The sequence below is a fragment of the Terrapene carolina genome, unplaced genomic scaffold (assembly GCF_002925995.2).
Source record: "Terrapene carolina triunguis isolate 2854851 unplaced genomic scaffold, T_m_triunguis-2.0 Scaffold139, whole genome shotgun sequence".
NCBI classification, from domain to species: Eukaryota; Metazoa; Chordata; order Testudines; family Emydidae; genus Terrapene; species Terrapene triunguis.
Genome location: NW_020664490.1, coordinates 14613120 through 14639727, shown reverse-complemented (window position 1 = coordinate 14639727; position 26608 = coordinate 14613120). Strand labels below are relative to the sequence as shown.

The window sequence follows — 26608 nt, the reverse complement described above, 5'->3', positions numbered from 1 at the left end:
TCCCTAAGTGGGCCCCTGAAGGATTAAACTTGCAACCCTGGGTTTAGCAGGCCAATGCTCAAACCACTGAGCTATCCCTCTCCCCCCGTGCCTCCCAGATAGCATGCAGGTCTGGGTGCAGCGACATCAGCCTGGCACCGTAGAAGCTGCCATCAAAAGGATGGAGGAATATGCAGAGGCAGATTTCCCCCTGAGGGAGCATTGGACCCTGCGAGACAGAGAGGGAGGCAAGAAACCCCGAGAGCATCCCGCTGGGAAGCCGGTAGACAAGCGACGGGAGGAGCACAAGGGAACCCCTAATCAAGCGGGACAGCTTGTAGGCTGGCACTGTGGACAGCTGGGGCATAAGAGCTGTGACTGCCCGGTGATGGACTGTGGGGCCGCTGAATTCTGTGGCTGGACCAAGGTGGGGGGGTGGGTGGAAGAAGAGGTGTGGAATAGCCACCATCCCCGTGTGGGTGGGGAGAAAGCCCCAGAGGGGTCTAGTGGTTACGGCCTCAGCTCCCTCATACAGCGGCGCTTGGTGAAGCCACATTGGCCTATCCCTGGAGAAAGGATGCTGGTGGAATGTATCCACGAGGATGGGGAGTATTGTCCCATGGCCCAGGTACCCCTGGAGGTGCAGGGAAGGTTTGCCTGGAAGCGGGTGGGGGTAATAGAGGGGTTGCCCTACCCCGTGGTCCTGGGGTTGGACTGGAACCCTGCCCCAAAAGGGAAAGAGGGCACGGGGAGGAGACCAACAGAGAAAGTGAGGGGGAAGAACCGGGGGGGGGGGGGGGCAAGGCCCCTATGGGGGTTGATCCTGAGAAAGGGGAGTCCCCACACCCTCAAGGGGAAAAAGACACAAACTCTAGACAACACAACCAGAATAGGGACCCTCCGGGAGGGACCGATGAGGGAACGGACGTCCCAGGATGGGACCACCCAGGGGAGGGAATCCCCGTTTTAGAGGCAGAGAAGCTAAAGAAAGATCAGAGGGTAAAAACCCAAAAGGGGGAGGCCCAAACTCCAAGAGGCAGAGGACCTGAACTGGAGACAGGGGGCAGCCTCAGGGCAGTTGGTTCTGATCTGTCTCCCCCACCAGGGAAGGAAAGAGAACATCTGGGGCAACCTGCCCAAGTTTGCAACTGGTGTGACAACTTCTGGGCGGAGGTGGACTTGTGGGGTGGCCCACCCCCAACCCAATGCACCTTTTGTGGGTGGGGCATGCCAAAACCCCACAGGGTTGAGCCTGGGGACCACCCTGCTGGGCGGGGAGGCCACCCCCAAAGTAAAACTCCAGGCTGAAAAAAGCAGGGCCGAGGAAGATCAAGCACGGCATCGGCTTAAGGAGGGAGGTATGTGGCAGGGTGCTGGGGCAAAAGCACCTAATTAGCCCCTGCCCAGTCAGCTCCAATCAGGGGAAGCAGATTGGGGCTGATGGAAAAGGCCTGATGCTGGCCTGAGGATTGGCAACACCTGCAGGCCTGACAAGCCAAGGGCTATAAAGGCAGGGAGGGAGCCAGGGAGGGGACTGACTGACTCTGCCTGTAAAGGAGGAGAATAATCCTGTAAAGCTTGTACGTAGATGGACAGTGGTGGTGGGATGAAGTTAAGTAAATAAAGACATGGGTGTTGCACAACCCTGAAGCCTCTGAGCCTTTTTGGGGAGGGCAAGCAAGCTCCAGGAGGAGGGGTGGGTCATGAACCATGTTACAGCTCCCAATCCGTAACACCAAATTAGCCTTCTTCCTTCTCTGAGCAGGTTTTATCTCGCCTCCTTTCCCACCTCCTCCCCCACTCTCTCTTCTAACAAGCTACCAGCAATTTGCAGTAATATAGGGTAGAAACAGGCAGAGATATATAAAGAGCGTGTGAGAGACAGGGTGAGTTAGTAGCACATACACACTGATTATCTTTATTAATGAACAACTTCAGAGAGGGGTGCATATATTTAGCACTGGAAAAGCCATTACATGTTGTCTGCATTTATAGAAAAGTGTTGTAATATTTCACAAGATTAGCAGCATCAGGGTTGGTTGGTGCATTGATAAGTGACCTCTAAAGAAAACAGTGTGCTGTTAGGAGTACTGTGGATGTTTTAGTAGGAAGCACTTCTGTTTGAGTCCGTTTGGAATCAATGTCCCAGCAGGGTGCTGCTGGACATGCAGCTTTTTGGAAGAGATGGAAAACAATGCTACTGACCACTCTGCAGGGCCGGATTAACTCTCCTGTGAGCCTGGGGCTATTAGATTTTGTGGGGCCCCTGGAGGTTTGGAGTGGGCTCAGGGCTGGAGCAGGGGATTGGGGTGTGGGAGGGGGTGCAGCTCCAGCTCAGGGGGATTCGGGGGGGGGGGCAGGAACAGGAGGGGGGGGGGGGGGGGGCTTGGGGTGGGAATTTGGGTGCAGGGGGGGGCTCGGGGCGGGGACGGGGGGTGGGGGTGCAGGGTCTTGGAGGGAGCATTGGTGCAGGTCCTATAGGCATTAAGGACAGCCTTATTATATCATAACCTGATCAGACCTTATACAAAGAACCTCTTGGAAAGAAGAGCCTAGTATAAAGGTTAATCCTATGGTAAGGCATTTATCAGCCTTCTGAAGATCCCTTGATTATGTCTGAAATGGATTTCAGGCCAGCCAGAGAAGCGAAGGACTCTGGAGTTTAGACACCTCTATGATAGGCTTCATTGTAAAACAGGAAATTGAATGTAAACAATTAATCTTTTTTTACTATAAATTAACTTAAATTTCAAACCAAAGTTGCATCAACTCCAAAAAATTACAACTTCTGTGTTTAGAAAATGTTGAAAGTAGAGGAGGGTCTTATGATAATTTTGAGAATATTTTAAAAAAATTTTTGTTGAAGCAGGAAATTTGTCACAACCATTCTTTTCCCATGAACAATTTCGGTTTCCACAAATCAGCATTTTCCTTAGAAAAAGCCTTTCATCAAGAAATTCTCACCTTGCTCTACATCTGAGGGTTAGCCCCCCTGCTGCTGTGAAGCTCCAAGTGGCCAGGACACAAACTATGAGCTCCAAGGTTACCCCCAGCCACTTGCTTAATACAATCCAACTAGAAGGCCAGAATACTGGCTTCAGAAACTGCCAGTCTCTCCTGTTGGAGCTCTTCTATTTTGTTTCTGGCTCAATTAATATTTACACAAAGATAAACTCTATAACTTGGTGGGTAGGAGCCTTACTGAGGACCAAGTCCCTGTGCTGGCTGACTCAGTTCAGGGATTTGAGTTGGGGTCTCCCACACATAGGCACCTACTCCATGGGTGCTCTGGGGCTGGAGCACCCACGGAGAAAAATTAGCAGATACTCAGAACCCATCGGCAGCCAAGGTCCCCACTCTTCTTCCCTCCCCCCCCCCACCCCCAGCGCTTCTTGCCTGCTGGTGGCCTCGCTGATCATCTTGTCCTCCTACCTGCCGCAAACAGCTGTTTCGCGGCGTGCCGGAGGCTCCGGGAGGGAGGGGAAGGAGCGGGGACAGGGTGTGCTCAGGGGAGGGAAGAAGCAGGGTGGGGGCTTGGGAAAAGGGGTGGGGGCCGAGTAGGGGTGGGGCAAGGCCGAGGACTTGGGGGAAGGGGTGGAGTGGGGGTGTTTAGCACCCCCTGGCTAGATGGGAAGTTGGCGCCTGTGCTCCCACATCCAAGAAGACTGTCCCAACTACCAGTTATTCTGGGGTGTCTCTCTCGTGTTTTTCCACAACAAATTTCAAAAGGCCTCATTTTCCTTCTGCATTGGAATGAAAAACTTCAAAACCTTGTAAATTTTACAAAACAGAAATGTTGTTGTTTTCCAGTCAGCCCCAGTTACTGCCCCTAATGCACTTTGTGGATCATAGAGAAAAACAAATACATATTCTATGGCAGCCACTTCTAATGCCTGACTGCCTCACAGTGCATAGCTCATTGTGACAGAATGGGTAGAGGGTTAGGCAGGGGCACCATGCAGCCTCACAGTTCAATTCTCTGAGTGAAATAAAATACCTTTTCTTCTCCAACAGGAACCACTTTCTGGGCTACTATTGAGAGTCTTTCTGACTCTGACCTAGAGCACTCAGCTATCAAACTGGTTCCACTAGAGTACCATTATCAGCCCATGCTGGCCTCTGTTCCTTGTGTCTTTCCCTGTTTTAGGATTGAGTGCTGGGTCCCCAAACTAGTTACCCAGAGTGCCCTGAACCGACAAACATTGGCTCAGGGACTTCCGTTGGAAGCAAAGGCATTCTTAGGCCTGACAGAGGCCTACTGTGGCTTTTAAGACTTTGCCCTGATAACATTTAACAGCATAAGTAGAACTGTGTACAGCAGGGGTCGGCAACCTTTCAGAAGTGGTGTGCCGAGTCTTCATTTATTCACTCTAATGTAAGGTTTCGCGTGCCAGTCATACATTTTAACATTTTAGAAGGTCTCGTTCTATAAGTCTATCATACATAACTAAACTATTGTTGTATGTAAAGTAAATAAGGTTTTTTAAATGTTTAAGAAACTTCATTTAAAATTAAATTAAAATGCGGTGGCCAGGACCCGGGCAGTGTGAATGCCACTGAAAATCAGCTTGCATGCCAGCTTTGGCACGCGTGCCATAGGTTGCCTACCCCTGGTGTACAGTATGTGTAAGAAATTGCAGAGTAATCATGCATGTGAGAAAAATAAAAGATAAACAAAAAGCTAGAAAAATGTTGAGCTAACACTAAACATGTAATGACGGGAGGAGAGTTAACATGGAAACGAGACTAATACTTATGTATAAGAAGATTTAAAAATGATAAATATCTTTTGTGTTACAAAGGGAGGTTGAAGCTGCATTGTTTGATGCTGGAGGCGACTGATGAGATCATGCTCATGATCTTTCTATTCATAAGTAATTTGCTGAGTGTTCTGCCTTAATAAAAATTAGACCCATCTGCTAAACAAGTGAATCTCAATCCAGCATTCTGGTAAACCAGGCAGTTTGCAGATTGGGCCAGCTGCCAGTATCCCAGGGACTGCAACCTAAGGATATTGAGGGATTTAAGGCATTTTTAAGGGACAAGGGAGTCGTTGGGGAGATATGTAGATAGGTATCTGGCCAGACATGGTGGGGGTCACCTTAAGGAGGTGGGCATCCTCATAAGCCAGAATCTGGTTAAAGCAGTGGAACTTCTGGAAACCAACTTTTTGGGCAACAAGAAAAGGGTAAAAGCTGTAGTTGTTCAGGATTTAATAATGACAACCAGAGCTTTTGTGAAACAAAATGAAGCATTTGAAACTGGAATGCAGAAAATATGAAACTCATGTTAAAGAAATGCAGAAGAGTGAGATACAAGAACTGAGAGACAAGGTCACTGAGCTACAGGCACAGCCTGTTACTAGTTCTGAGGCTTTGACTGAGAGAGCCCAGGAATGTGAGCCTCTTAAGCAGCAGAACAGCATTCTGCAAGCCCAGCTAGAAGCAGTGCAATTGGAGAATACAGAACTAACAGGCACTTTAATGCTCTCTCCTTCCAAAAGTTTCACTGTCTGATTAATCTGGACAGAGTTGTAGGAGGTGCCACCTCCTTATAATCCTCTTTTTCTTTCCTTGAGCAATCTGGATTCTAAAACTGCCCCTATGGTTCGTCTCCCTGTGGAGCCTATAATCACATCCACAGTCCAAAACAATCAGGGTAGTACGCATACACAGGTAGGGTGACCAGATGTCCCGATTTTATAGGGACAGTCCCGATTTTTCTTATACACGCTCCTATTACCCCCCCACCCCCTGTCCCAATTTTTCACACTTGCTGTCTGGTCACCCTATACACAGGTGAAGGTTAATCTTTCACCAGAGGATCTATCAGCCATAATGAAAGAAATAGGTCCTTGTCCCAGAGGCAGGGGCGTAGAGGAAATGTTAAAGTGGCTTATGAAATCTAGAGAGCAGGTTTAATTTTGTGATCTGACTGGGAGAGAATTTTGCAGGAAGGAATTGGCTCTGGGGTTTGGCTGTGTGTTCCATAGAGCTATAGAAGTCGTGGACAGTGGCAGTTCCTGTGTTCAGAGATTATCTGAATTTTATTCGGGTCTGATGCAGTAATCACCGTTGTCTGTGCTGTTAAGCAGAAACCTAATGAGCCCCCTGCAGAGTATGATGTAAAAAGAGGGGAGTGAGAATATTTGTTTTCTTTCAGATGTAATTAATTTTATGCCTCCCACAGTGATCAACATCTGGATCCATGAAATTGGTGAGACAGCAGTGACGGTGCCCAGGAGGAGGAGAATGCCACCCTATCCTTATGGTTCCTGGATAATCATGCAGGAAAGCCTACAGTGTTCTGGTACTGATGGACCACAGCTAAGGTGGAGGATCCTGCAGCACAAGCAACTCTCAGGACTTGGACTGGAGGACCTAGGATGCAGGGTGTTTAAATGGGATGGTAATGGCTAGCCAACTGTGACGGGCTGGACCCCCTGGAATGTCACCTGGTGTGCTGGGATGCCACTGAGTCAGACTATTCTGCCAGCCTGGGCCCCCTTTTACCTGGTCTTGCTGGGCTGGGCTCCCCTGCCTTTTCCAGCCAAGCACACAGGCAGGGCCACACCCAGCTGCACAGAGAGACAGAGATCCACTCTGGGAAGGCTCAGCTTAATGGGCTTGCCACAGCACCCAGATATCCACCCCCATTGGAGGTACAAACCCAAAATTATATGAAATTCACCTCTTCCCTCAATGTGGAGGAGGGTGTACACAACTTCTCACCCCCTCAGTTAGAAATCACACAAACTGGGTTATATTATAAACCAAAAATAAATGTATTAACTATAACAGGTGTATTTTAAGGAGGTAGCAGACAGAACAAGGCAGATTAGTTTGCGTGCTCTGTTTTATTTTCTTAGTAATCTTAATACACAAAAGAAACTGGTTACATGTAAGTTCTCACCCTAAATGTGGTTCTAATAATCTTCTTCACAGGCCAGATGCCCTTCCAGCCTGGGTCCGGCTCTTTCCCCCAGTTCAGTCTTATTGTTTCCAGCAGTCATCTTGGGTGGGGTAGCAGGGGAGAACTCACGACCTGGATTACCTCACTCTCCACCCTTAAATAGGATTTGCATAAGGCGGGAGTCCTTTGTTTCCTAGTTTGATACCCGCCCCAGCTTCTCGTGGAAAAAGCCCAGCAGCAGAGTGGGGGCTATCCAGTTTATTGCGCTGAGTGCGGCATGTATGATTACTTTCCCTGTGCGCGGGTGGCATATGTGTGCATTCAATGCAAGGAGCTCCTGGCCCTCAGAGACCGTGTACGGGCTTTGGAGGCCAGCGTGGTGGAACTGGAGGAGCTAAGGGAGACAGAGAGGTATGCTGATGAGGCTTTCCGGGACACTGTAGAATTGTCCCACCTCCGGTCAGACAGCCCCTGCGCTGTTGAGGAGGATGAAAGACCCAGGGAAGCAGAGCAGTCAACGGGAGCAGAGGGAAACCTTCCCATAGTTGGGACCCTCCTTCCAAATGGTGTTAGGGTATCCTCTCACACTGAGGTTACCTCTCTGGGGAAGGGAACTCCAGTCACTAGGAAAAAGCAGGTGTTAGTAATGGGAGATTCAATCATTAGAAACATAGATAGCTGGGTTTGTGATGACCGGGAGAACCGTATGGTGACTTGCCTGCCTGGTGCGAAGGTTGCGGATCTCTCGAGGCATCAGGATAGACTTATGTGTAGTGCTGGGGAGGAGCCGGTGGTCGTGGCACATGTAGGTACCAATGACATAGGGAAGGGTAGGAGAGACGTCCTGGAGGCCAAATTTAGGCTGCTAGGGAAGAGGCTGAAATCCAGGACCTCTATGGTGGCATTCTCAGAAATGCTCCTAGTTCCACGTGCAGGAACAGGTAGGCAGGCAGAGCTTCAGAATCTCAATGCGTGGATGAGACGATAGTGTAGAGAGGAGGGGTTTAGATTCATTAGGAATTGGGGAAACTTTTGGGATAGGGGGAGCCTATACAGGAAGGATGGGCTCCACCTAAACCAAAGTGGAATCAGACTGCTGGCACTTAACATTAAAAAGGTTGCAGAGCAGTTTTTAAACTAGGAGATAGGGGAAAGCCGACTGCTGCAGAGAAGCATGTGGATCGGACAGAGACTTCTCTTAGAGGAGAGTCTATTGATAGAGATTCTCTAGGTTCTAGTCAGGAGCAGAGGATGGAAAAGGATAATGTAAGGGCCAGATCAGATGAGAAACATTCACATAAAGAATTGGATACATCAGAAAAGGGCAAACAAATAAACAGTGACAAGTTTTTAAAGTGCTTGTACACAAATGCTAGAAGTCTAAATCATAAGATGGGTGAACTAGAGTGCCTTGTGATAAAGGAGGATATTGATATAATAGGTATCACAGAAACCTGGTGGACTGAGGACAATCAATGGGACACAATCATTATGGGGTACAAAATATATCGGAAGGACAGAACAGATCGTGCGGGGGGGGAGGGGGAGTGGCACTATATGTGAAAGAAAATGTAGAATCAAATGAAGTAAAAATCTTAAGTGAATCCACATGTTCCATAGAATCTCTAATAAGAATATAACTGACCAGGACAGTGATAGTGATGATGAAATGCTAAGGGAAATTAGAGAGGCTATCAAAATAAAGAACTCAATAATAGTGGGGGATTTCAATTATCCCCATATTGACTGGGAACATGTCACCTCAGGATGAAATGACTGCTTCTTGGAGCAGCTGGTATGGGAACCCACAAGGGGAGAGGCAACTCTAGATTTAGTGCTGAGTGGAGCGCAGGAGCTAGTCCAAGAAGTGACTATAACAGGACCGTTTGGAAATAGTGACCATAATATAATAACATTTTACATCCCTGTGGTGGGAAGAACATCTCAACAGCCCAATACTGTGGCATTTAATTTCAAGAAGGGGAACTATGCAAAAATGAGGAGGTTAGTTAAACAGAAATTAAAAGGTAAAGTGAAATCCCTGCAAGCTGCATGGGCGCTTTTTAAAGACACCATAATAGAGGCCCAACTTAAATGTATACCCCAAATTAAGAAACACAGTAAAAGAGCTAAAAAAGAGCCACCATGGCTTAACAACCACGTAAAAGAAGCAGTGAGAGATAAAGACTTCCTTTAAAAAGTGGAAGTCAAATCCTAGCGAGGTAAATAGAAAGGAGTATAAACGCTGCCAAATTAAGTGTAAAAATATAAGAAAAGCCAAAGAGGAGTTTGAAGAACGGCTAGCCAAAAATTCAAAAGGTAATAAAATGTTTTTTAAGTACATCAGAAGCAGGAAGCCTGCTAAACAACCAGTGGGGCCCCTCGATGATCGAGATAGAAAAGGAGCGCTTAAAGACGATAAAGTCATTGCGGAGAAACTAAACAAATTCTTTGCTTCAGTCTTCATGGCTGAGGATGTTAGGGAGATTCCCAAACCTGAGCCGGCTTTTGTAGGTGACAAATCTGAGGAACTGTCACAGATTGAAGTGTCACTAGAGAAGGTTTTGGAATTAATTGATAAACTTAATATTAAGTCACCGGGACCAGATGGCATTTACCCAAGAGTTCTGAAAGAACTCAAATGTGAAATTGCAGAACTATTAACTAGGGTTTGTAACTTGTCCTTTAAATCGGCTTCTGTTCCAACAACTGGAAGATAGCTAATGTAACGCCAATATTTAAAAAGGGCTCTAGTGCTTGCAGTGTACCCAGGGGAGACGGAGGACAACCCTGAGATCCAGGTACAGGCAAGGGTAGGAAGTGGCCCAGGGACAGCTGACTACAGTCTGGCTGGGTTGCTGCCTGAGTCTGGGTCAGTGTGTTGTGGTTGGATCCCTGCTGACAGGGGCAGCTCCAGGCACCAGCGCAGCAAGTGCGTGCCTTGGGCGGCAAGCCGCGGGGGGCGGCCTGCCGGTCGCTGTGAGGGCGGTAGTCAGGTAGCCTTTGGCAGCATGCCTGCAGGAGGTCAGCCGGTCCCGCGGTTTTGGCGGCAATTCGGCGATGGGTACGCCGAAGCCGTGTGACCAGCAGATCACCCACAGAAACACCGCCGAATCCGTGTGACCGTGGACCGCCCGCAGGCATGCCACAAAAGGCCGCCTGACTGCCGTGCTTGGGGCAGCAAAAAACATAGAGCCGCCCCTGCCTGCTGACCCAGTGGCAGACCACTCTGCCACTGTTAAGGCACTGGACTGGGATGTGGTGGAATTGGGTAGGCCTGTGTCCCCCTATCCCCTGCCACCCCACCCCTGTTTGCTGGGTGCTCAACCCCTGCCTGAGCCCCCTAGACTGTTTGCTGGGTGCTGTGCCCTGCCCTGGCTGAGGGCCTGGGCCCCTGAACTATTCATAGCTCTACCCTGCCTAAGGGTTGGAGCCAGCGACTGCTAATTTCCCCCTTTACTTAGGGCATGGCTACACTTGCAGATGTAGAGCGCTGTGAGTTAAACCAGCCTTCGTAGAGCGCAGTAGGGAAAGCGTTAGTCTGTCCACATTGACAGCTTCAAGCGCACTGGCGTGGCCACATTTGCGGCACTTGCAGCGGCATTGGAAGCGGTGCATTATGGGCAGCTATCCCAGCATGCAAGTGACTGCAACGTGCTTTTCAAATGGGCGGTGGTGGGGTGCAGTGTGACAGGGAGTGTGTTGTGTGTATGTGGGGGGAGAGAGAGTGGGTTTTTGGGGTGCTGGGAGTGTGTCAGCATGCTGTCTTGTAAGTTCAGACCCCCCTCCCCCTCACCGCCTCTCTCTCTCTCTCACTCAGAGCAAACAGTAAATGTTTGCTTTTTCTCGGCGCTGATAAGCAGCCGGCTTCTTCGAAACGGAGCTTTGAAAGGGCATTTCCGCATTCCTGCAGCTGATTTCACAACAATGACAAGAGTGGCCACTTGACTTAAGGGGATTATGGGAAGTTTCTGGGGGCCGATCACAGCGCAGTAATGCAACCCCTCGTTCACACTGGCGCCGCGGTGTTCCAGCAGGGGTGCAGCAAACGTTATTCCACTCACCAAGGTAGAGTACCAGCAGCGCTGTAGTTGCGGAGTCAGAGTGCTCTACGTGCCTTGCCAACGTGGATGGGGAATGAGCTAGTGCGCCCAGGGCTGCTTTATTGCGCTGTAACTCGCAAGTGTAGCCAAGGCCTTAGACTGTTTCAGGAGCATGTGAGCAAAGGGGTGTGGCCTTCCTCAGACACTGAGAGTGAGGGAGAGCCCCACCCACCTACACGCTCACACTTTGTCTACACCAGGGACAGGCAACCTATGGGACGTGTGCCAAAGGCGGCACGCGAGCTGATTTTCAGTGGCACTCACACTGCCCAGGTCCTGGCCACTGGTTCCGGGGGCTCTGTTGCTGGCCTGGAGTACCGGATGGCAGCCCCCTGCCAGCTGGGGTTCCGTCCGCCAGCCCCACTCAGCCCGCTGCCGGCCCCGGGTCCCAGCCACCGGTCCGGGGGGCTCTGCTGCCGGCCTGCGGCTCTGAAGCCACTCCCAGCTGTGGCCCACTGGCCCCAGCCTGGGGCAGTGAGGGGTGCAGACGGGGCAAGAGGGGGCGCAGCTCAGCACCTCCACCTTCAAAATTGTTCCAGCGTCACTGTTCTGGGATATTTTTAAGTCCTGATTTGCTGCTTACATCACTATCACGCCAGGTGGAACAGCGCACTGTGTTTGACGTTGAGATTAGAATGTACATGCAAGAACTGGAATCAGAATTTTCTGACAGATTTCAAGATTTCTAGCGATTTGGCCCAATGATGGTGTTGGGGGCCCAACCTGAAGCAAATACTCACCAGCAACCACACAACAAAAACACTAACCCAGGAACCTATCCTTGTGTAAGGGGACTGTTGCCCCCTTACTAACATTCAGTGGGGGTGTTTTGGCTGGCTAGCTCCCAGCACTAAAAGGGGAAGGGTTGATGGGAAATCAGGAGCCTGAGACTGACAGTCCCCAGGAACAATGGGGAGAGGCCAATGCTCCAGATCAGCCTGATTGACAGGGCGGGCAGGCTAGTCAGAGAGTCAGGAGGCCAGGGGGGTCCCGTCCTCCGTGTGAGCTGGAATTGCCTGGGTCAGACAGAGTGGGGCCGAGCTAAGGAGAGAGCAGGGGCCCAAGCTAAGCTGCTGGGAGCAGAGCTGCAGCCCCAAAAGCCAGAGCACAGCCCAGAGAGAGCAGACCTGCCCTGGGAGGAGAGCTGCAGCAACCAGAGCCAGAGAGGCCAGAGAAGCAGCCCAGGGAGCTGAAGGCAGAGCAGCAGCAGCAGCTGTGCTGAGGCAGAGTGGAGCTGGAGCTGGGTGCGGTGAGCAGCTGGGGAGAGTGAGGGGGACCCTGGGCAGTGGGCCCAGCACAGGGAGACGCCTCAGCCAAGAGGCCTTGCAGGCCAGACTTGGAGGGGGATCATAACCCCGACCAGGCAGGGGCGACGCTGGGAAGAAGGGTCCTGCCACCTAGAGCCTGAGAGCGTGTGGCCACCGCCAGAGCAAGTGTTCAACCCACAGCGTCTCTGCAGCACAGCCAGGGCCTGAGAAGGAGCCTGGGACCTACAAGGAACAGACTGTGAACTGCCCTGACATTCCAGAGACACTGTTTGTGATGTTCCCTGCCACAGAGCGGGGTGATGTGTTTTCCTTTAACTTTTCCCATTTTTCCTTATTCTTTTTTTTAAATTAATTGTTAATTAAACAACTTGTATTTGCTTTAAATTGTATGAAATGATCAGTGGGTCAGGGAAGTGCCCAGTGCAAAGAGAGTACCCCAGAGTGGGGACACCCTAGCCCCTGTCCTGGGTGACCACAGCAGGGTTGGGGGTCAAGACCCCCAGGAATCCTGGGCCCAGCCTTGTCGGGGTTTACGAGGACTCTGCCAGACAGGAGAGTGGAAGGGGAGTCCTCAAGGGCAGGGAGGCCTCTGGGTAAAGGAAGTGGGAGCAAGGACTCAGATCCTTTCGCTAGCCCACTTCACCGGGGTAGTGCAGAAGCCAGGAAAGTTCCCCACAATAGCGGGACCATTCTGCCGCTTACATTTGCAACAAAGCCCGATGCCAACTCTGTCCACATATTTATTCAAGTGACACCATCATAGGACCTAATCACATCAGCCACGCCATCACGGCCTTGTTCACCTGCACATCGACCAATGGATATATGCCATCATGTGCCAGCAATGCCCCTTTGCCATGTACATTGGCCAAACCGGACAGTCTCTATGCAAAAGAATAAATGGACACAAATCTGACATCAGGAATCATAACATTAAAAAACCAGTAGAACACTTCAACCTCTCTGGTCACTCAGAAACAGACTTAAAGGTGGCAGTTTTGCAACAGAAAAGCTTCAAAAACAGACTCCGAGAAACTGCTGAACTAGAATTAATTTGCAAACTAGATACCATTAACTTGGGCTTGAATAGAGACTGGGAGTGGCTGGGTCATTACACAAATTGAATCTATTTCCCCATGTTAAGTATCCTCACACCTTCTTGTCAACTGTCTGGAATGGGCCATCTTGATTATCACTACAAAAGATTTTTTTTCTCCTGCTGATAATAGCTCGTCTTAATTAATTAGCCTCTTAGAGTTGGTATGTCAACTTCCACCTTTTCATGTTCTCTGTATGTATATATATCTTCTTACTATATGTTCCATTCTATGCATCTGATGAAGTGGGCTGTATCCCATGAAAGCTTATGCTCAAATAAATTTGTTAGTCTCTAAGGTGCCACAAGTACTCCTGTTCTTTTTAATTACATTGTTTATGCATGTCCACACAATACTCCTTGTATCGGCAAACCACGTCCACAGTCGGTGCTTTTGCATCCACAGAGAAAGCATCATGGGTAACTAGCCCACTGTGCAACTCACCACCCTCTGGTGCTGGGAGATCTGGGAATGGATCATGGTGGGCACATCCCTATGATCACTATCCCATGATGCAGTTCTTTCTGTCCCATCGTTCCATGGGTTTCTGACTTCATTTTGTGCTGTTTTTTGTGCCCTTCTAAACTGTGTGCCCACCATCTCTGCCTTAAAGCAGGGATCCTGAACTGCTGACCAGTCTGTGGATGAGTCTTATGAACACAACACGGTTGGTCCTGCAGTATTTCGTGAGCTGGAAAACAGAAACTGAATCTGTGGTGCCTGTCCTGCTGTGTGCAATGGAAAGAAACAATTCAAGATTGCTGCTGGCATTCATGGAGCAGCTGCACATGGTGGATGGTTGGTACTGGGCTCGGGAAACAAGCACTGAGTGATGGGATTGCATTGTGATGCATGTATGGAATGATGAACAGTGGCTGCAGAACTTTCGGAAGTGCAAAACCATCTTCCTAGAACTGTGTGCAGAGCTTGCCGTTGCTCTGAGGTGCAAGGACACCAGAATGAGAGCTGTCCTCACTGTGAAAAAGCGAGTGGCGATTGCTGTGTGGAATCTGGCAAATCCAGACCGCTACCAGTTAGTCGTGAATCAGTTTGGAGTTGGAAAGCCCACTGTGTGGGTTGCCATGATGAAAGTGTGCAGGGCCATTAATTGCCTCCTGCTATGAAGGATTGTGACTCTGGGTAATGTGCAGGAAATAACTGATGGTTTTGCAGCAATGGGATTCCCGAACTACGGCAGGGAAATAGATGGAATGCATATCCCAATTTTGGCCCTAGACCATCTTGCAACAGAATACATCAACCGAAAGGGCTACTTTTCCATAGTCTTGCAGGTGCTGGTGGATCACCAGGGCCGTTTCACTGACATCAATGTGGGTTGGTCAGGGAAGGTGCATGATGCATGCATCTTTCAGAACACTGGACTGTACAGAAAGCTGCATGCTGGGACTTTCTTTCCAGACCAGAAGATTCCAGTGGGGATGTGCAAATGCCCATAGTGATCCCAGTAGCGTAGCTGGGGGGGAGCAGGGGAAGCGGCTGCTCCCCCACTGAGCACATATCCAAAAGTGGCGCCTTAGGCGCCGACTCGTGGGTGCTCCAAAATTTGGTGGGTGGGTGCAGAGCACCCACTGGCAGCTCCCCGCCCTGCCCCCCGGCCCCAGCTCACCTCCGCTCCGCCTCCTCCCCTGAAGGCGCCCCCCCCCGCTTCCCGCGAATCAGCTGTTCGCGCGGGAAGCCTGGGGCGGAGAAGCAAGCAGCGGTGCGCTCAGGCCCAGGGAGGCGGAGCAGAGATGAGCTGGGGCGTGGAGCGCAGGACTGGCTCTAACTTTTTTTGCCGCCGCCCCAAGCAAAAAAAAAAAGCGAGGGGGCGCAGCTGGAGGCGCGAGGGGGGGGGCGGTGCGGCTGGAGGAGCCGAGGGGGGGCGCAGCACGGCCGGAGGAGCCAAGGGGGGGCAGCGGGGGCCGGGCGGGAGGGGCAGGGGGGTGGAGCACAGCATGGCTGCAGCGCGGCCAGAGGAGCCATGAGGGGGGGTGGTGCGGCCGGAGGAGGGAGGGGGGGTGCAGTATGGCTGCAGCGTGGCCAGAAGAGTCAAGGGGGGGCACGGCGCGGCCAGAGGAGACAAGGGGGGGGCGCGGCCGGAGGAGCGAGGGGAGCCGCGCGCAGCATGGCTGCAGCGTGGCCAGAGGAGCCGGGGGGGGCACGGCCGGAGGAGCCAGCCAAGGGGGGGGGGCGGCTGGAGGAGGAGCCAAGGGGGGGTATGGCGTGGCCAGAGGAGGAGCCAAGGGGGGCGCCTTTTTTTATGTGTTTGCTCCCCCTGCTCTTAGAACCTGGCTACACCACTGACTGATCCTGGGAGTCCCCTACCCCTTCCCCTTCCTCCTGTGGCTCATGGAGCCTTACACTGGGAACCTAGACAGCAGCAAGGAGTGCTTCAACAACAGGCTCAGCAGGTGCCAAATGACTGTTGAATGTGCCTTTGGCAGATTAATAGGTCACTGTCACTGCCTTTTTGACCTCAATGAGGAAAATATTCCAATGGTCATGGCAGCCTGCGGTGCTCTGTAAAACACTTGTGAAGTGAAGGGTGAAAAGTTTCCCCAGGGGTGGAGCGCTGAGGTGGGTCATCTGGTTGCTGATTTTTGAACAGCCAGATACCAGGGCAATTAAAGTGGCTCAGTGGGAGGCTATTGGAATCGGGGAGGGTCTGAAGGAGCATTTTGATAACGAGCACTGGTAATGCATCTTTATCTGATGCACTTGGTCAGGCAATGTTTACTTGCAGCCTTAAATGACCCTGTAATGCTTGCTTCCTGAGTTTTGTAGTGAGCAAAAGTTCCTGTCTCTAGCCACTGTTCAGCAACTACCATGTGCATGACACAAATACAGACTCATTTTGTTTCAAATACCAGACTTTAACTAAAGAATAAAACAATCCCCCCCACCCCCCAAAAGGGGGACATGGAAATGAGGAGCAGTCTCTTGGTTCAGGCTCTCTCAGCTGTGTATAATGCTGGTTTCATGATGAAAACTGGTCTCTGGGGTGGATTGAAAGGGGTGGGAACAGGTGAGGAATGTGTTGGGGGAGTTTAGGGAAGGCATGGAACAGCATTCGGTATGGGCTGCAGTGGGAGTCATGCACACATGCTTAGACTGCAGCGCTATGGGGGACTTGAGCATCTCTAGCTGTCCCTCCGGTAGCTTTATCATCCATTCCTGCCCATGTCTCCTTTCCAAGCCATCCAGCCTGAGTTTTTCATTAATTGTCTCCCTCTATGCTCTTGTTTAGCTATGTGCTGCATCTGTTGACTGCAACACTTCTCTAAACATATCCTCTTGGTTCGCCTCCTTATCTGACAGAAGTGCTCTGCCAGTGTGTAGAGGTTGGTCCTCAAGGACACATCTGCATAACCCAAAGAAACAATGAACAGAGACAGTATTGAGTGCACTCAAAGCCATGAATCACAAAACTCACATACACCTCTTTCTCACTATCCCTTTGCTAGCATATAGCTAGGCAAGAGTCCCAAATAGGGTGAGAGCGGTGGGGCGGAGGAGCTGGGAAAGGAGGATGGGTAAGAAGAGACAAAGGGTCTGGGTGATTTGCAAAGAGGGTCACTACATGCACCTAAGGAGGGTATTCTGAATGTTGGCACCTTTTTCCACAGGCTGGGGGTAATTGAACCTGATATCTCACTCCTGAGGTTAACTCAAGATGCATCTCCTGCATGTGTGTGGCTTCAGACTGGGTCTCTATGCTGCTCTTCTGGGTGTCGCTTTGGTCTCTGCAGAAGTAATTGCCACTTGGCACAGCAAAGTTTCCTACAGCAGTTGTAAATAAGTTTGTGTAATGAAGGGAGGTTGAAGCTGTATTGTCCAGTGCTGGAGGCGACTATGATGAGATTGTCCAGATGAGTTTTCCATTTGTGCGTAATTCATCACTACTTGCTGAGTATTTTGCCTTGTAATAAAGATTTGTTAGACTCATTTTCTGAGTAAGCAAATCTCAATCTAATACCTTCCACAGGAACAAGCCTGCATACCCATTCCCTGTCAGTCTACTCCATCTGCTGAGCGCTTCAGTTCTTTTATGATGAGGTCCAGGTGTTCATTCTAACTAATTATGGCAGAGAGGGGGCTGGTCCTATTTCCCTTCAAAAGGGACCGTTCACACTGTGACAATTCTGTTTTGCTTTGCGTGTTGTGGACTCTTTTACACTGGGGATTGGATTGGAATGAGAAGCCCCAATGCAAACACCTACATGTGTGCTTAATTTTACTACCCTGAGTAGTCACAGGAGTAAAGTTTAAGCATGGCATAAGTGTTTGCAGGATCAGGGTCATATTTTATTGGAATGTTTATCTGATAGGCTCCAATTCTGCAAACTGCTGTGCCAACATGCAACCCCATTGTCTTTCCTAGGGTGGTATATAGGCACAGTAGTCTGCATATACAGATCACAATGTCACCGTTGGATTATATTTATTTATTGTAAAATGCTTTGGAGATGAAATGGGCAATATGAACTGTTGTTTGTGGAAAAAAACACCCATTTATGCTCCACACCTATGCCCTACTACTCACCATGATCTGCTGGTGTTATTTAATACCTTATATATTATTCATACATATTCATTCACATATCAATACATATCATTTTCTTATAAAATAGACCTGGACCTAGGTTTGATCTTCCCCAGAGTTTGGGGTGTCCAGCAGCTGCTTCAATGGTTGGTCCATTCCATTCACCAGCTGCTAAGTTCGGATTTGTACAGTAACTCCTCACTTAAAGTCGTCCCGGTTAACGTTGTTTCATTGTTACGTTGCTGATCAGTTAGGGAACATGCTCGTTTAAAGTTGCGCAATGCTCCCTTATAGCGTTGTTTGGCAGCCACCTGCTTTGTCCACTGCTTGCAGGAAGAGCAGCCAGTTGGAGCTAGCTGGTGGGGGCTTGGAACCAGGGTGGACTGGCAGTCCACCTATCAGCTCTTCCCTCCCCTAAGTTCCCTGTGTGGCAGTCACCCAGCAGGCTATCAATTGCCAGCAGTTCAGCTGTCCCTCCCCTGACTGCCATGTGCTGCTCCTGCCCTCTCCCTTGGAGCTGCTCCCGGGAGCCTCCTGCTTGCTGTGCAGGGGTGAGGGGGGGGGGAAAGGGGTGCTAATGTCAGCGTGTCCCCCTCCCCTCCCCGCCACTCCTGCTCCTTTCCCATCCGGCCATCTGCACAGAGCAGCGGGGGACACGACAGGGCTCAAGACAGAGGGAGCTTGCTGGCAGCAGCTGCTGTCTCAACTTGCTGATCAACTTAAAAAGGCAATGTACTTAGAGTGGCGTCAGCATACTTAAAAGGGCAATGCGCATCTCTCTCTCACACACACAAGGTGTGTCTCTGTCTGCCATGCTGTCTCCCCTCCCTCCATTCATGCTGCCTTGTAGGGTGTGAGGCTACATTAACAACAATGTGTTAACCCAGGAGGGCTCAGCTGCGTGCTAATTGATCATTTAGCAGTAAGGCATTCCCTGGGAAATATCCCACCCTCTTCCACCCTCTGACTCCACCACCTCAACTAAGCTACACAATCATCATTGCTGTGTACAGTATTAAATTGTTTAAAACTTATTTGTTTAAAACATATATGTTTAAAACTGTGTGTGTGTGTGTGTCTTTTGTCTGGTGAAAAAAATTTCCCTGGAACCTAACCCCCGCTATTTACATGAACTGTTATGGGGCAATTGGATTTGCTTAACATTGTTTCGCTTAAAGTAGCATTTTTCAGGAACATAACTACAACGTTAAGCAAGGAGTTACTGTATGTTGATTTCTACACAGTTGAGGGAGTGTGATGGAGAATATGCCCAGCTGAATAATTTGGATCTGGGTCTGAACTTCTTTAGGGTATCAGATTCTGACTCCAGGTGGCTCGTTGGCCCAATCTCTAATTAATATCTACAGCTCTTGGACTAGAAATTGAGCCAGGACCCTGGATCCCAAGTGCCTGAATTTTGGGCACATTCAGACCCAGAGCGGCACTGTGGCATCCAGCCTCTCTCAAGAGTGTGTGTGGGGGTGACTCCCTCTCCCCCAGCATTAGGGAAGTGCCTATCCAGCTGCGGGGCCCGGCTTGGCTCCCGGGCCCATCTCTCCCGCTGTCGCCTCGCTGCCCGGCGCTCTCGGGGGCGGCTCTGACAGTCACACCCGCACTGGGCCGCGGGGGCGACAGGGTGGTTTGGGGCCCCACACGCCGAGGCCTGGCGGGGCGGATGGCGGCCAGCAGAGGGCGCCGCGCGCTGGGTTAGGACTCTGGAGGAAGCTGCAGCCGGACTAGAGGGCCGGGAGGCGGCGGCTGTGGCCTGGTGGTGGCGGGGGGTCCCCGGCCGCTGTGAGGCGCCGCCATGGACCGGTTCGCGTGGGCCAGCGGCCTGCTGGAGATGAACGAGACCCTGGTGATCCAGCAGCGCGGGGTGCGGCTCTACGACGGGGAGGAGAAGGTAAAGGGAGCGCCCGGCTCGGGCCTAGCGGCGGCGGCAGCATCCTGACACCCCCCCTCCCCCCGGCCCAGCGATCACCACCAGTACCCCGGGGAGGTACCTCTGGGATGGGCCGAGTGCCCCGGAGCCAGCCCTGGCCGCCCCAGTGCTTCTCTCTGCCGGTCGGGCTGTCAGCCCCTGCCCCCGTTCAGCCCCAGCGGCTCAGTGTCGGGCGGATGGAGCTGGCGGTACCTGCACCGCTTTTACAGGCAGGAAGCTAGGTCCTGCCGGGTGTTTTTGGTGCGAGGGTTGCTCTGTGGTAGACCAGGAACAAACACCCTCTTCCTCAGCCTGTAAAGTGCCTAGACGAAATGGAACCACCCGGTGGGTCAGGGAGGGGTTCGGACTGGACACCCAACGAGCTGCTTTAGTTTTTAACTCCTTTCCCTAATCACAGAAATGTAGGGCAGGAAGGGACCCCACGTTAGTCCTCTGTCGCATGCTGCATGTCTGCACTCCCAGCGGGGCAAAAACCCCTGAAACTTCAATAACCTTGTTAGAAACGTAATGATATTCTAGGGCGTTGGTACCATAGGGAAGGGAGGATCCTGCCGGGTTTCCTGGGGGAGAGTTTATACAGCTGAAAAGGAAGTTTGTCCATATCAGTGTTATCCTTTTGTAATAATTCTTTTTGTTGCTTCATCAACTTGGCTCGCTGTGCTACCAGCAAAAACAGGGTGTTCTCAAAATATTTGATTAATCAGGGTGATATATTATGACAATGTATAATGTTTCAAACATCAATGTTTACCCAGCTTGTTTGTTAAATTTGTTGTTAATTTAGTATCTGTTTTTTCTGGTCTAGGTAAAGTTTGATACTGGGGTATTGCTACTTAGCACACACCGACTGATCTGGAGAGATCTGAAAAATCATGTAAGTACCCCATCCGTTCTTGTACGTGGGTTGGCTATAAATTCCATAATAAACCATAGGTAACTTTTAGTGATGCGACTGTGCAAGAAAGAACTAATTTTTCTGAGACTAAACTTTTTTCCTCGCTGTGTAAGTGCCTTATGCTCACAACATGGAGAGGCAATATAGTACAGGGGAGTTGCATCTTATGCGGGGGTTAGGTTCTAAAGTCAGCGTGTAAGCCGAAAATCACGTATAGTCAAATTACCCTTAAATCGCCCATAAAGTACAGTATACTGTACATGGTTTTGTGTATACAACCCTGTACAGTAATATGTATAAATGTATACAGTAATGTACAGCATATAATAAAGAGTACATATGCAAAATATAATTTTACAGTATTTTTAATTACATAAAAGAGAGAAAGAGACGGAAGAATGAAAGAATAAAAAAGGAAAACAGTAAACCTAACCACTCACCATTCATCCTGGATATTCTTGCGAGTCTACGACAACAATGTTAATGGTGATACGACGACTATGACAATGGTGATGCGACGACGATGAATGATAACGATGATGATTAGTACAGCGCCCGTATGATGAACGATGAGACGATGAAGATGGGCGCTGTACACACTCCGATGACTAGTCTTCCTCTTCCCCTGACAACACTATTGGGGGGGTCGTCAGGGCTTGATGTCGATCCAGGAGATGGAGGTGACGGAGAGCTTGGATGACGGAGAGTGAGTCGTAGACGAAGTGGTTGGCTCTGGTTCAGCTCGAGAAGTTGATTGCGTAGGCTCATCTGCTTTTGGTTGTTTTTTCTTGAAAAACATAGTGATCAGCAACTGTCGCTGTTGTCTCTTGAGCTGCTCAAACATTTCTTGATATGGTCTCAAATTGTTCATAATACTATGTGTGATTTTGAGGCTTCGTTCCATAGAGGAATCGTATTCAGAAATTAAATCATTCAAGTGTTTTGCTGCTTGGAACACTTCAGCAAATTTATGAAGATTCCAACTTGCTGGCTCTTCCTGTTCGTCGTCATCATCTTTGTCTTCTGTAGACAATTTGATCAGTTCCTCTAACTCTTCGTTAGTCAGTGTTTCTCTATGGCCCTCAATTAATTCTTCAATTTCTTCCTCAAGGATGTCGACGAAGCCATCACCGCCCACTTGCCTAGCCACCTGAACAATGCGTGTCACTTCTGTGTCAATGGTCGGGAAACCCTTAAAATCATTCACACATTCTTTCCATAGGTTTTGCCAACATGCATTGACTGTTTCAGGCTTGATTGCATCCATTGCCTGTTTAATATAAGTGATGCAATCGGCAATGTTAAAGGACTTCCAACACTCCATCACATTAAGATTGGGATCAGCATCCATAGTGCTACGTATCCGTGAGAACGTAAGCCTCATGTATGTGGCCTTGAAACAGTGAATCACGCCTTGGTTGAGAGGTTGGAGGATGGAGGTGGTATTGGGAGGGAGAAAGACGACTTCAACATTGTTATGCACAAACCAGAGTGCCTCAGGGTGGCCAGGAGCATTGTTTACGATCAGCAACACTTTAAAGTCAACTCCTTTCTCTTTGAGGTACCGCTTGACCTTCGGAATGAAACACTTGTGGAACCAATCCAGAAATAAGGCTGTCGTCACCCAAGCCTTTTTATTTGATTGGCGGAACACAGGCAGGAGATTTTTGTTCTTGCCTTTTAGGGCACGGGGATTTGCAGCCCTGTAGAGCAAGCCCGGCTTTATTAAATGCCCATACGCATTGCCACAAAACAACACAATCACATGGTCTTTAGCTGCTTTGAAGCCAGGGGCTTGTCTTTCTGATTTCGAAGTGTAAGTGCGGTTGGGCATTTTTTTCCAGAAGAGCCCAGTCTCGTCAGCATTAAAAACTTGTTCCGGAAGATAGCCCTCTTCTTCTATGATTTTCTTTAATTGTTCGGGGTAGGCTTTTGCTGCCTCTTCATTGGCAGATGCAGCTTCACCAGTAGTCTGCATGTTTTTGAGGTTGAAGCGGTTCTTAAAACTGTTAAGCCAACCTTGGCTGGCTTTGAATTCCTTCTCATCATAAGGCTGTTCCTCTTCAACAGGAGGTTTGAACAGCGCGTAGGCTAAGACCCTTTTCTCGCAACGTGTTGCCATTGATAGGCACACGTTTACGGTTCATGTCTTCCAGCCATAAGTTTAATGCCTTTTCAGTCTTCACTAAAGTCTTATCACGCACCTGGCTCGTCACCTTAGCAGTTATTGGAGTACTTGATGCCACGGCTTGATGAATTTCTCTCTCTCGAAACTTGATGGCACGGATGCTAGATTCATTGCGGCCATATTTACGCGCCACGTTGGAGACCGATATACCGTCTCTCAATAAGTCCAACATAGCCAGTTTTTTCTCCAGCATTGGAACAGATCGCTGTTTCTTCGGTTGAGCACCAGATGAAGTAGTTGGCTTGCGTATAGGGGCCATGTTGTATGAAAAATACATATCTTTAAACACTAGAATCACACTCAGCGCGGCGAGATGCTCACACTATGAGAGGCACGCAGGAACTGAGACTGACTGAGGGAACAGCAGATTCACGTCTCCCATCTCACGCTCACTCCGGGGCATACACTCATTGAGTGGAATGGTGGGTGGAATCGCCTGCACTACTGTATTTAAATTGTTATTTTTCTTTTCTTTTTTTGCCAAGTGCGTATAGTTGAATTTGCGTAAGTTAAATGCGCGTATGATGCGACTCCACTGTATGATTAACTGGGGTTGGAAATTTTAAGATAATTTACCAACATGTTCATAGCCCACTTAGTAACTTAGCTAGTTGCTCTTCAAATTCTTTCTTGGCCTGTTTTATTATACTTTTATACTTGAGTTGCCATAGTTTATGCTCCTTTCTATTTTCCTCATTAGGATTTGACTTCCAGTTGTTAAAGGACACCTTTTTGCCTCTAACCACCTTTTTTTACTCTGATGTTTAGCCATGGTGACATTTTTTGGTCTCTTTCTGTTTTATTGATTTGCTGTGTACATTTAGTTTGAGCCTCTATTATGGTGTTTTTAATAGTCTCCATGCTGATTGCAGGCATTTCCCTCTTGTGACTGTTCCTTTTCATTTCTTTTTGACTAGCTTCCTCATTTTTGTGTAGTTCCCCTTTTAGAAGTTGGGTTTCTTTGGCATTTCCCCCCTACAAAAATGTTAAATTCAATTACGTTATGGTCACTATTACTGAGCGGTTCAGCTGTCTTCACCTCTTAGACCAAATCCTGCATTCCAACTTAGGACTAAATCAAGAATTTCCTCTTCCCTTGTGGGTTTCAGGTCAAGCTACTCCAAGTTGCAGTCATTTAATGTTTCTAGAAATTTTATATCTGTATCATTTTCTGAGGTGCCATATACCCACCCAGTCAGTATGGGGATAGTTGAAATCTTTCATTATTATTGTGTTTTCTCCCTGAGCATTCACAATCACCATCCTGGTCAGGTGGTCGGTGGTATATACCTACTGCTATACTCTTATTGTTCAAGCACATTCTGCTTTTCTACTATCAACGCTCACGGCTGAAAAAGGGCAGGGATGGGTAGTAAGATTTATTCTCTTCCCCAGCATACAAAGCAAGAGAGAATCTGAGGCTGCGTACTAGAAACTGTTATCCTTGAGACTGATCCCCAATTGTTCAAGTTGGTAGAAATCCACAACTCCTGAAGATCAAAATCAAACAGAAGCATCATGATGGAAATCCCTGTCCCAAAAGCCCATTGTCACTGGAAGCATCTTCTTTAACAAAGCCCTAGAAGACAGGATAACAAGAAATTCTGAGGCCACCAAAAAAAAAATCCCTTATTTTGGAGTTGTGACTAGAATTCTGTTGTAAACCATACAAGTTTGCAAGGCTTTGGGTCACAGCCTTGAAATGTCCCTGAGAGCAGGGTATTACCAAGGAAGGGGGTCTTATGCCATAAATTCCTTTCCCATTTCCTTTTTCTCACCTTAAAAAGCATGAGAACAATGGGGGATGGAGCAACAAAACTCCCTAAAACTAGTCAAAATGCTGACAGAAATGAAAGTTAAACAGAGCTGATGAAGTCCTGAGTTCTGTTCATGCCCTGTCTCTGTTGTTTCTTTTTCACATGGTATCAAAGTAATGTTACTTGTAAACTTTATACAAGTATTACCCACAAAAATAACTATGTCAAAAGAACATTATTAAGGTTACAAAGTCAAGCACTCAGTTAGGAAAGCCAGAATTAAGGTTGTCTGTGCAATCTTAATTTGACCCCCTTGTGGGTATGCATTATGATAGTCTTTAAATACATGATGACATACTATTTTTTCCACAGTCTCTACTAAGCATCTGCAAACTGTGATTCTTCAAAAGCTTGTAACTTAACTAAGTATGGGTGGATTTTCACAAGGATGGCAAACGGCATATCTCCGACCCAAATTTCAAGTCCCTGTTCCAAAAGATAGGGGTCCTAGGGCTGTTTAAAGGAAAAGTTCCAGAATTTTTTAACATGGGCAAAACAATATATTTTTTCCATAACCTTGTTCTAAGAAACAGCCAAACTATTTTGGCTGAAATTTTCCAAAGTAATTCAACTTGAGGGAGACAGCACAGAACATTTCAGCCCAAATGGTTAAAGTTTGGCAAAGTTATAAGCAGAAAACAGGGTCTCATAATGGGAAATGTCAGGCTACTTTAGTAATATCCCCACTGATCATTATTTTTAGATACTACATCTTCTGTGAAAACAAAACTGTGACAAACAGCAGCAGCGTTTTATAGCTGCTATATGGTCACGCACCACATGTATTTGGTCAGTACAGGAAAACGCTGTGATTTCCAAAATACTAAATACTGGATTCTTCCTAGTTTGGTACATAGCTGTGTTGTTCTAAGCTGGTGTTAATGAGAATGTTGGGCATTAGAAAATAAATACAAATAAATTCTGTGATCTCAGACTCCCACTGCACGCTTAACCCAGCTGTCTGTCTGTATTGCCTCCTTTTGCTTCTTTATCAGAATATCTTATCAGTGGGGTGTAACCTGCAAGGAGACCTTTACACTTCTAGTCAGTTCAACTGTTTTTGGATTTAGGAAGTTAAAAAATGGGTTATCTACAAGAAGCAATTGTTACCTTTTGTCATTGTCTTTGCCTGCATGATGCCAGCGTGTAAGATCTTTGTAGTTGGGTCCTTGACTTACCTGTTTGTGAAGCATCTAATTCTTTCTGACCACTCTACAAATAATAAATTTGTATACTACCTAAAATGCCTAGAAATCCAGTGGCTGAGATAAGGACATTGTGTCAGTCCTAAGTCCCTTTCTTGTCTGATTATCTAACAATTATAACTTCATGTTCACTTTTTAGTTTTCAGTTTAAATTCCTTTTTAAATAGTAGTGTAAAGATAATTTTCTATTGCAACCAGCATCATCTTCTATATGAAATGGCTTTTGGGAGAACCTCCTACAAATATTAGCGCTGTTGACTTTTGTTATTTATTAAGAGGACAAAAATGTGTTTTTGTTTTGTTTTTTAACAAACCATTCAAGAAAATAGCTTTTAATTTCTAGTTGTTTTGTGTTGCTTATTCTAGGAATGCTGCATTGCTATCCCTCTTTCTCAGATTGTCTTCATTGAAGAGCAAGCAGCTGGGATAGGAAAAAGGTAAGGTGTGTGTGTCTCTATCACTTTGGAAGCTTAGGCACATAGGTTATGTGCCATTCTCAAGATCACACAAGAAGTCTGTGGTAGAGCCCAGGAATGTAACATAGATGTCCTGATTCACAATCCATGAGACCATTCTTCCTCTCTTACAATAAGATACAAGGATCAAATAGGGCAGTGTTTCCCAAACTTGGGATGCCGCTTGTGTAGGGAAAGCCTCTG

The 26608-nt window shown here is 48.4% G+C and overlaps 1 protein-coding gene across 1 annotated transcript in view; it reads left to right on the top strand.

Moving 5' to 3' along the window:
* Window positions 1-19659: 19659 nt before the first annotated feature.
* Window positions 19660-26608, top strand: part of LOC113406781 (vacuolar protein-sorting-associated protein 36) — a 23218-nt gene continuing 16269 nt past the window's right edge. The window contains exons 1-3 of the mRNA XM_026653478.1: window positions 19660-19805; window positions 20650-20718; window positions 26316-26386. Of these exons, the coding sequence (XP_026509263.1) occupies window positions 19710-19805; window positions 20650-20718; window positions 26316-26386 (236 nt within the window). The 5' untranslated portion in view covers window positions 19660-19709. The remainder of the gene's footprint in view (window positions 19806-20649; window positions 20719-26315; window positions 26387-26608) is intronic.